The 11,118-nt window shown below is 36.6% G+C and overlaps 1 protein-coding gene across 1 annotated transcript in view; it reads left to right on the top strand.

Annotated features, from left to right (window-relative positions):
• The window catches only part of LOC106877121 (26S proteasome non-ATPase regulatory subunit 4), a 12,999-nt gene that overhangs the window by 582 nt on the left and 1,299 nt on the right, over nucleotides 1–11,118 (top strand). Inside the window, exons 2-10 of the mRNA XM_014925917.2 lie at nucleotides 2,492–2,632; nucleotides 4,035–4,146; nucleotides 5,163–5,249; nucleotides 6,729–6,797; nucleotides 7,606–7,667; nucleotides 8,622–8,775; nucleotides 9,238–9,346; nucleotides 10,151–10,369; nucleotides 10,667–10,728. Coding sequence (XP_014781403.1) covers nucleotides 2,492–2,632; nucleotides 4,035–4,146; nucleotides 5,163–5,249; nucleotides 6,729–6,797; nucleotides 7,606–7,667; nucleotides 8,622–8,775; nucleotides 9,238–9,346; nucleotides 10,151–10,369; nucleotides 10,667–10,728 — 1,015 coding nt within the window. The remainder of the gene's footprint in view (nucleotides 1–2,491; nucleotides 2,633–4,034; nucleotides 4,147–5,162; nucleotides 5,250–6,728; nucleotides 6,798–7,605; nucleotides 7,668–8,621; nucleotides 8,776–9,237; nucleotides 9,347–10,150; nucleotides 10,370–10,666; nucleotides 10,729–11,118) is intronic.

The following is an 11,118-nucleotide window of genomic DNA, read 5'->3' as shown; positions in this document are numbered from 1 at the left end:
TATATATATATATATATATATATATATATATATATATATATATATATATACACATACATACACACACACACACACACACACACACACAGCCTCATATAGGCATATACATATACACACACACATGCACGCACATAACCAATAATCGGTCAGTTGTTCATAAGTCTGAAAAGCACATTCTTAAAACCTTTAGAGCAGTAATAATGGCGGAGGTAAAGAATACGCACACCACCCGTTTTCGGGGTAACAAAAGCCCTTGTCACCCTGTGTGCGTATTCTTTACCTTCGCCGTAATAATTACAAGTCACCGCTAAGAGCATTATAGATACGAAACCAATGGTATCTCTCTGACCAGCCATAACCAACGACTATATTGATTATGTATGTATATAATCATCATTCGACATTTGTCTTCCACTCTGGAAAGGGTTCGACAGGATCCAACAAACCGGAGGGCCGCGTTGAGCTCAAATGTTTGTTTTGCCATGGTTTCTATGACTAGATGCCCGTTTTAACGCCAGCCACTTTACAGTGTGTATTGTGTGCTTTTCCCGTGATGCTGGCACTAGTGAGATCGTCAAGTAACTCACAAGACAAAGAAAAAGCCCCCTCGGTAGAGAGGGAGAGGGGTTTATGCCTGGTGGTGAGAGGCTAAAATTATGATAGAGTGACAGGCACTGGTACCTTGTTACAGAGCAGACACATGGCTACACAGTATTATACATGAGTTAGAGAGTACTCTCAGTGTATAGCAAAGTAAGGGTGTGAGGAAGTAGAGGTGAAGGTGTGGTCATTGGTAAATATCAGTATGGGGAGGTTGGGGACAAAAGATGTAGGGAGTGACTTGGGAAAGAGTAGGTGAGAAGTGGCGGTTTGAGAAGGCTGGGGAGTAGCAGTATAAGAAACCTGTAGATAGACCAGAAAAGACATGGGACAAAGTGGTGAGAAAGAATCTGTAGACATTGGATCTTACTGAGAAGATGGTAAGGGACCGAGACTTTTGGCGATTTGCTGTGCTTGAGAAAGTATCAAGCTGAGTAAAACAGGTTCTTTATGGCCATGCTTCCCACTCTCTCTCTTAGCCAAAAGGTCCTTGTCTTAGGAGCTTGTGGCACCATGTGGAAAGCACTCATGCCAGCGCTACATGTTAAAGTATTCATATGAGCACCACATAAGGTGTACTCATGCCAGTGCCATGTAGTAAGCACTCGTACAAATGCCACATGTGGAGCATTTGTGCTAGTGCCACATCGAAAGTACAGTACACTTTGTAAAGTAGTTGGCATTAGGAAGGGTATCCAGCCATAGAAAGCATGCCAAAACAGACAGCTGGAGCCTGGTGCAGTTCTCTGGTTGGATGGCTCCTGTCAAACGTACTAACCCCTGTCAGCATGGAAAATGGACATTAAATGTTGATGATGAAGAAAAATATAATAGGATTTTTTAAACATCAAATGATTATGAAAGGTCGTCTGAGTGAAACAGGGATCAAGAGGTATCATAGGGGAAAAATGGTTGAGAACCACTGCTCTGGACAAAAGAAAAGGCAGGACTGCTGATGAGTGGTGGTGTGGTGGGTGAAAGAAGAAAGGAGGGGAGGGAATAATAAGGTAGCCTACCACTTGTTTCTCAAGTTATTATTATAACATTGTGTAACAAAATTAAAATTTTTTTTTTTTTGTCCTTGGTCAGTAAATGTTATTTCCTATTTGCTTCCATCTAGAAATCAAAGGAAATGGCTACTATTCCCTTCAAACTTTGCCTTTGTGATCTGGACATCAATGTTTTGAAACTAACCTATTTTCCATTACATTTCACACAGATTCAGTGCTGAGTTGCTGAAGCAGAAATATCATTATAGCAAATATTCTGCTCAATATCACAGATTTGCTTGTCAGTTGCTTGACCTTAACCGCTTGAACATGTCCCTCAGTGGCTGACGATATGTGCATCTCTGAGCAGGAGTAGTGGGGAAGCATGATAGCCATGTATTTCGAGAGATTCTTAGAGGTTTAAATAAATGTAAGAAAAGCAAAGTTTGAAGGAAATATTAGCCATTTTCCATACTTTCTAGGGTTAAGCAAATCGGAAATAACTGTTGCTACTCAAGGACAAAAAAATGTCTTACACAATATTATTGATAATGAAGATTTCACTGAATCATTTCTTGCATTTAAAAGATTAAAAGTAACATTTTTATATTGTGTATGGTGTGTGCATTTGAATGTATGTCTTTCCTACTCATATATAAATTAGAAATAATTGTACCTATGTTTTCAACTTGGCAAAACTGGAAAAAATAGTCTTCTTTGTCCTAAGTTACAATTTTAACTTCCCAACTCTTCTTTCTATTCACAATTCCTAGTTTATATCTTCTCAGCTGCAATTTACCTTTATCAACCTTGAATTGCAATTTCTTTTTTTTTTTTATCTGTGTCTCTAAATGTTTCCAGTATTCATTCTACAATTGTCGATTGTGTCCTTCTCTCTGTAGTGTCGACAACAGTGATTATATGAGAAATGGGGACTACACCCCTACAAGGCTTCATGCTCAGCAAGATGCTGTCAATGTTGTTTGTTTATCAAAAACACGATCAAACCCAGAAAATAATGTTGGTTTATTAGTTATGTCTGAGTAAGTATCATTTTTAGTTTTTTGTTTTTCTCAATTCACATTTGACTTTCAACTATGTGTCTCTATATTCTTCTGGTATGACTTAAAACTGCATCCAGTAGTGGATCCCTGGGAGTTCAGGGAGTTCCAGGGTTTTGTTCCCAAGTGTACTCTGACAGGGAGCATTAGCACCTTGAGAGGGCCCCGGCTATGGATTAATTAGAATGTTATGGAAGAATCTTCAAGCACAAACCCTCACTGCCTTGTAAGTACCTTGGGAACGAAAAATGCTAGAAGAGTGAACCTTAACAGCAAATCAGTGAGTGGTCCAGTGCCCTGTTTGACATCCTTCCAGCAACTTCAGGTCAGGTGGAGCTCTCCAGCATTGTAAGGTAATTCACCTGGGAGAAAACCATGCCAGTGTAAAAACCTACAGCTTGCTGGTCACTGGCTTGGCAGGTCTGAACCACTGGGGTCAGAGCTCCAAGCCTAAAGAGTGGGATTCGATTGGATGGATTGACTCTCACTTTAAAACAACTAAGAAAGGAAGAAAATATTTGCAGAGAGTGTGCCACTCTTCCTTGTGATCTTTGGACTCAAAGAACTGCAATCCTATATTCTTCTATCTTTGAATTTATCTGAAGTCCTTTGAGTTAGCATCAGTGAAGCACAGATACTAATCTCAGAGAGTTCTGTGTGTGTGTGTGTCATTACTAGATTACATTTTCCCAGTTCACACATATTTGCTGGATACCCCACTATTTGCTCTCAAGTGACCATTATAAGTATTCACTATATCAAATTTGTGGCTTGGTTTACAAAACTGCTCATAATAAGTATGCCCTTCTATATCTAGTGTGTGTACACATACACACACACAAACCACAATAGACCGTATCTAAGAGGAGGCTGTGTGTTTGATAGCGAACGCATCACTCATCATCACTGCAACTACTACTACATTGTCCACTCCCTGTCTTTCTTACTGTTACTACAATGCTCTGAACCTGCTGACAGTATGCCAACCTGCTTTACTCCCTCATCACTCCTTTATTACTTCTCACTCCTCTGCACTGTACTAAATCCATTTTGTACAATTTTATTTCATAAAAATTCTATTCGCATTCTCTACTGCATTGGATAATGTGATCTTAGATTTACTGTGTCTGAATAAAAGACAAAAGTGGTTCTTGCTAGAAAACATTTGATCATAGTTCTATTCAATCAGGATTGACAAAAGGTTAAAGGACCACCTAGCAACATTTCAGACATTTACAACTCTTACTTTAACCTGCTCAGGCAAAAACAAACCTGGCAATGAGCATTTTGCTCTCCCCACAATACAAGATCGTGAAAACATGAAATTGACGTAATCTCTTTCTCTTCTTTTTCCCCACTCTTTTCATTGCTTTCATTTTCCTAGTGTGAAAGTTCTGGTTACATTAACAACGGATGTGGGCAGGATATTATCAAAATTACATCAAGTCCAACCAAATGGTTATATCAAATTTGGAACTGCCATCCGGGTGGCTCATGTAAGTATCATCAGATGTTGAGAAGAATAGAATATATTTAATCTGCAACATAATACGTGCAGAAACACTGCCATCTGGGTGGTTTTCTGTTCATTGTGTTAAGGATATACATTGATGGGTGTTGATCTGGGTTAGGAATGGGTTTAAGGTTAGGGTTAGAAAGCATGCTAAAGTGTAAATGGCCAGGAAGATTGCATGGATAGCAATGGGTGCTTGCTAAAGTGGCACCCATTGATGCTTCTGCATGTATTTTGAATTCAGTCTCATTGATATTGACTTTGTCTTTTGTCCTGTTGGTGTTTAGTAAAGTAAATTACCAATCAAATATTAGAGTGTTCTCTTCCACAAAATTTCTGGCTCTTGTGCTTATATTAGAAATTAATATTTAAAGCCCATTTATGTTCTGAGTTCAAATCCCACTGGTCAACTTTGCCTTTTATCTATTTTAGGTGGATAAGCTTATTACCAAGTAATACATCATTGTCCCTTACACATTTTTGATCTGCAAATGCTGAGTGGCAATTCTTCTGGCTTTTACATTCTGAATTCAAATTCCAAGGTCATCTTCACCTTTCATCCTTTTGGGGTTGATAAAATAAGTTACTAGCAGAGCACTGGAGACAGTGTAGTTACTAGCAGAGCACTGGAGACAGTGTAATCAACTGGTTCCCTCCAACCAAATTGAAGTCCTTCTGCCAAAATTAGAAACTATTATTGTTATTATTATTATTATTATTATTATTATTATTATTGAAGTAGCAAGCTGGCAGAGTTATTAGCACACGGGGCAAAATGCTTATAGGCATTTTGTCCATCTTTATGTTTTGAGTTCAAGTTCTGCTGAGGTCAACTTTGCCTTTCACCCTTTTGGAGTCAATAAAATAAGTATTAGTTGAGTTCTGGGGTCAATGTAATATTGACTTACTCCGTTCCCCAAATTCCTGACCTTGAGCCAAAATTTGAAGTCATTATTATTATTATTATTATTATTATTATTGCTGTTGTTTTTGTTGCAGTTGGCTCTCAAACATCGTCAAGGAAGAAACCATAAAATGAGAATTGTAATATTTGTGGCCAGCCCTATTGAAGATGATGAAAAAGAGGTATTGTTTTACATGTGTTCTTCTTTTAAACTATTTGTTGTTTATATGGTCCTATACCAATAGTTTGGAAGTGAGATGGTTTGGAAGAATCAGTAGAACAAAAGATGAAATACTCAACAATATTTAGTTTCATGTTGATTTCCATTCCAAATTCGTCTGTGGTTGGCTTTTGCTTTTTATCTTTCCAGGGTCAATTAAAATAACCATTTACTGGGTTAAACATTTGATACCCATTCCTCAAAATTTTTAGTGTTTATGTTAGAAATCTGTATTACATGAGATACACCAACATATAAATTTAGATGTGTTTTTGCATTTCATTATTAAAACGCTAGAAGAAAATCTGCATCTGTCTATCTCTTCTTAGATACAGAAAACAGTGTCATTCCTTTCCAATATTCTGCCAAAAAAACCTATCAGCTCATAAGGAAATATTACCTTGCTTGGAAGCAAGTGAGGTTTGGCAACAAGGCGCATTCATCCGTAGAAAGTCTACATCTATAAACTCCATCTGGCACATGCAAACATAGACCAGACAGAGTTTATTGGAGTTTAAACAACGATGATGTTTGTAAATAAAAATCATTGTTATTTTGACTGCTATCCAATGAGAGTAATTTAAATAAATATAAAAAAGAAATTTAAAGAAGACAGAAAATGGAGAAATCGATGAACAACAATTGACTTGCATTAATTATTATTTATTAATTCAATACAAATAGACTGCATCCCATCTAAAAGCTGTTTCTGCTTCCTATGTTGTATGGTATTGCCACTGATATGCTAAAAATATTTATCATGTTTGGTAATAAAACCGATCTGAAACATGGAGCTTCATCAGACTGAAGAATAAATAAAAAAAGAAGAGCCTAGAGAAGAAAAAGGGACAAGTTGAATATGGTTGTATTCCTACCATTTTGCTTGTGTGTCTCTTTGGGACGTTAAGTAAATGACTAAACCAAAAAACAAGAAACAAACTAAAATATTTTACTGTTATCTGAATTAGATATAAATTTGAGTCTAAAATAAGTAAAATACAATTATAAAGGTCATTTGTACCTGCTGTTTATATGATTGCCAATTCAAATACTGCATCAGGGCATTTATTATTATTATTATTATTATTATTATTATTTCAGCCACATTCCATTTACAAGACTGATATTTTCTCTCTTAAAGTGGTAGTATGTTGTCAACTTAATGTGACAGTCTCATGAAAGGGAAGCATACTACTGCTATTTAGCCCTAGAAAGCACCGCTTCCTGTCGGCTTTGACCCATTCCCTGTGTCAAGGCCGACAGGAAGCAGTGCTTCCTAAGGCTAAATAGCTTCTTCCTAGAAGCATAAATAGTATTCTTCCCTTTCATGGGACTGTCACATTAAGTTGACAACATACCACCACTTTATCGTGTTACTACTGTATAAATCTCTCTGAGAGATTTAGAAATGTATTATTTCTATTTTCTCTCTTTCTTTCAGCTTGTGAAAATTGGTAAAAAATTGAAAAAAGAAAAAGTGAATGTTGATGTTGTGAATTTTGGAGAAGAAGTGAGTTACTGGGTTTATTTGCTTTTATATATTTTGTATTAGGTGTGGGTTAAGAAGTGGCTGGGTTCATATTCAGCCTGACTGTATGGCACCTTAGGTGAGAGTCTTTTAGATCCCTGGGCTGGCCAATGCTTTGTGATGGGATTTGGTAGATGGAAACTGGAAGGTACTTGTCGTGTGTCTCCTTGTTTTGATATTACACGAGTGCCACAAATATACAAACTGAGTCCCTTGTTTCCAGTCTTCTGTGAAAGCATGTCCAGCCAGTGGAAGAGAGATCACCTTGCTTAGAAACAGGCACAAGGACTGATGGACAGGAGGGGTAGACAGCTGCAGAAAAATCTACCTCAGCAACTTCTTTTTGATCCCTGCAGGGACTTTTATCGTTTAGCATTCAGATTACTTTGTCAAATGTAAATGTTTATTTATTCATATTGTTTTAAATTAATCATACATTTATTAATTTAATGCATGACTAAATTAATCCTGCATTAACTTTGAAACTATTATAGTTCATGCGACTTCTTAACCTGCTTATACGTTAGTGCCTGAACCCATTACCATTTCAGATTCCTCTGTCAAATAAAAGATTATGATGATTGTTTTTATAATGACATTGTAGGGTAGGTGTAAGGGGCTGGATATGGCTGCTTTAGACAGAAAGCAAGTAGAATATTTTGGCTGAATTATTATTTAATATTCTGTTTCTATAGAAAAATAAATCAACAATTTTTTATTTTCATGTCATTCTGGAACTTAAAATTTATTTCTTTGTTTTTCTGTTTTTTTTCTTCTTACTCATCGGAAGGCTATCAACACTGAGAAATTAACTGCACTCATTAATACAATAAATGGTAAAGATGGCACCAGGTGAGTAGTTTGATCTTCTACCAAAGTTATATTTCTGAACCAGAAGCACTTGAATAGTTAGATTTGTACCAATTGGTTTCAGGTTCAAATGCTGCCTTGGTCATCAATGTCTTTTACTTTTGGTGGAAAATGGATGCTATTGATAAAATATATTGGAGTTTATATAAAATCTTATAGAAAAATTAACCTTAATTCTAATCAAATGAAATCAATATTTTCAATTCAACTTGTTATTGTAATTATTATTTTCTTATTTATCTTAAACAAATGTGACATATTTGTTTAATTTTTTTCCATAGCAGAGGTATCCATCTATGGGTGATTATTTCTGAAAACGCATCATCTATTTCCTTGGCAAGTTAAACTAGATATGTTTTCAGTTGCATTTTCCATAGCTAAGGAAATATCTTCTCAGTTAACAAAACATTTGTAAATAGCAAATACATAGTTGGAGATACCTCCTCGGTGCCTCCAATAATGCATTTTTCCTTTATTCGTGTTCCATGATTGATTTTTGTCATTTAATACAGCAGTTCCAAAAATTGTAGGAACCACACCATATTTATTTTGAAAGTGATGAATACCATTTTGTATTAAATTTTATTAAAAGGCATTTATCTTGTGCAACCCCCACAATTTTTTTCATAAAGCTTTGAGGTTCCTTAAAACCTCCCTAAAGAAGCAGTGATTTAATATACAAAATTCTTAGCAAACAAGGAGATTGCCAAGAAAGACAGACATCTACTTATTTTTGTTTTTGTTTTTCAATCAGGGCAAATGTCTATTTATCCGATATTTTGATGTTAATGAATTTAATTAAAGTCTTCAATGGCTACAGTCAGGAACTAAACTGTTACACACTAAGTTCATAAATGACTTGTATTCTACTTGATACAGTGAATTAAATCTTTCTACTAAATCCCCATTCTCACAGAACTATTCACATATTTCCAGTTCCCATCTTTTAACGGTACCGTCTGGTCCCATGTTGTCTGATGCTCTTTCGTCTTCTGCCATTGTTGTCGGTGAAGATGGTGCAGCTCCTGGATTAAACATTGTTAGTTATGAATTTGGAGTTGATCCCAACGAAGATCCTGAATTAGCCTTGGTGAGTTTGATCACATTCGTTTATTTTTTCACCTGTGTTGAATGACTTTTAATCACTATTCATGTAATGAAATATTAACTGTGCATGACTTTGATGGGACTTCCAGTTTCATTATTTCATAGCTGTGATTACACTGTGTAACATGGTTTTTGTCCTTCAGAAGCAGCTGTTAAAGTAGACATTAAATGGTGTTGACTGTGGCACCTGTATTTTAGCTAGAACCATTTCTGTGTCTTACCTCATAATTGTTGCAAAGTATGAATTCTAATGTTGATATCGAAACAAGTACAGTTGTAAAATAGTTCTGAAACATGCAGAAGTTTATTAGATGCAACTGATTGTATCACATCTGAAAATAATTATTTTAGCTTGGGAATTTGATTTCTCAGCTGTAATTTTTTCTTCTGTTGTTGATGTAAAAATGTTTCATTTATGAAAATCCGTTTTAATTTTGGTTTGTAGGCTTTGAGAGTCTCGATGGAAGAACAACGAGCTCGACAGGAAGATGAAGCCAGGAAAGCAGCAAGTGCTCCAATTCAGGACACGGAAATGCAGTCAGCTGAAACTACAGGTAAACAACCTTGTTTAATTAATATTTCTGTTTGTGTAAGGCAGTGAACTGGTAGAGTCGTTAGTGCAATCGTCAAAATACTGAGCTTGCATTTCATCTGTCTTTACATTCTGAGGTCGACTTTGCCTTTCATCCTTTTGGGGCCGATAAAATAAGGACCAGTTGAGCGCTGAGGATGATGTGATTGATTTAACCTCTCTCTCTTGAACTTGCTGGCCTTGTGCCAAGATTTGAAACCAATATTTCTGTTTGTATTGCGGAAGTGTGATGCCTGGAGTGACTGCCTTAGCCCCAGGTGGACCAAAGTCTTGTGAGTGGATTGGTTGGCAGAAACTGAAAGAAGCCTCTGTGTGTGTGTGTGATTTTTAATTAGATATGAGCACTACAAAACTTGTTGGTTTTGTGTGATAGAACTTGTGACTTGGTTCGGTCTCAGGCAGATTGATATCCAAAACTGTTATGGCAACTAAGGATGACCCATGGAATTGTATTTGTTTTGTGAATGTTGAAAGTATTCACTCGAGCAAAGAATTTTTGTTTGGACTTTGATTTTGCAAACTGTTTTCCATCCAGGATTTTTTGGCATTTTAATATTAGTATGCGAGTGAAGGTTCTCTTAACATAATATTGAAGGTAACATGTAACATACAAAAAAAAATATTCATAACTGGCTGAGGGTTTTTTTTTTAATGTTTTTCTGTTATTCAATATTTTGCAGTCTGTCTTTAAATACATTTTGATTGATCACTGATATGAATATTGAATGGAAATGATTATATTAGATGTGTATCTTTATGCTTACAGCAACTACAGATGAAGCATTATTAGAACGTGCTCTCAAGATGTCGGTGATAGAAAATGAAAACCCTGCTAGTGGAGGTTCAGCTTTTCCCTCTGCCGCTGCAACCAAGACAGTTTCTGATTTCCCAGCTGTCCCTGCTGCCAACATTGTTCCAGATATTTCTTCGATGAGTGAAGAGGAACAAATTGCATATGCTATGCAGATGTCGTTGCAGAATCCAGGTAATTCCATGCTTCTCTATTCCCAGGAACAATAACTTGTTGAGGATTAGCCTGGGTCAACCCTCAATAAACAGACCTGTGATCAGAACCCATTCTAGCTCTCTCGACAATTCAAGATCGGGAACTTCTTGCTGCAGCTGTCTTCATTCATACACATTATTACTTGATCGTACAACTGCAGTCTTTTCTCTCTCTCTTTAAATCCATTAAAATAAGGGTTTACTACATATAGATACACACATACACACTTGATTGTAGGATTCTTGTTTATACATCCACCTCTGTTTATTGTTCCAGGTGTTACTGATGTGGATGCCCCATCTCCAATGGAGACTGCTGGCTATGAATCTGAAAAAAAGGTAACAAAGTCTTATTGCAAAATATCTTTTTCCTTATATCCATTAGGAATTCCAATCACATTTCGTGATTTGATACCTCAACAGCTGCTTTATAGGATCCACGTCCAGTTTCGGCCCCTACTCCTCTACCATTTACATGGCGATGCCCCTAGCCCCCAATCTTCCCTTCCCCGACTTTTGGAGCTGTCTTCAGCTCTGGTGTTGAATGTGTTTTTTCTTTTGGCCTTTTGTTCTTTGGTTTCTTCAATGCAGCATCAACAAATGTCAGTGGGCAAATGACCATCATGCCAAATTCCCCTCTTAAACACTCGCCGGTAGGCTCTAACAGCCAGCACCAGCTAACTGTCACATGACACTAAACTTCAACTGGCCAATGGAGGGGAAGGACGC

This window comes from Octopus bimaculoides, chromosome 22 (assembly GCF_001194135.2).
Source record: "Octopus bimaculoides isolate UCB-OBI-ISO-001 chromosome 22, ASM119413v2, whole genome shotgun sequence".
NCBI classification, from domain to species: domain Eukaryota; kingdom Metazoa; phylum Mollusca; class Cephalopoda; order Octopoda; family Octopodidae; genus Octopus; species Octopus bimaculoides.
The sequence above is the reverse complement of the archived record's forward strand: the minus strand, read 5'-3'. Positions and strand labels throughout refer to the sequence as shown.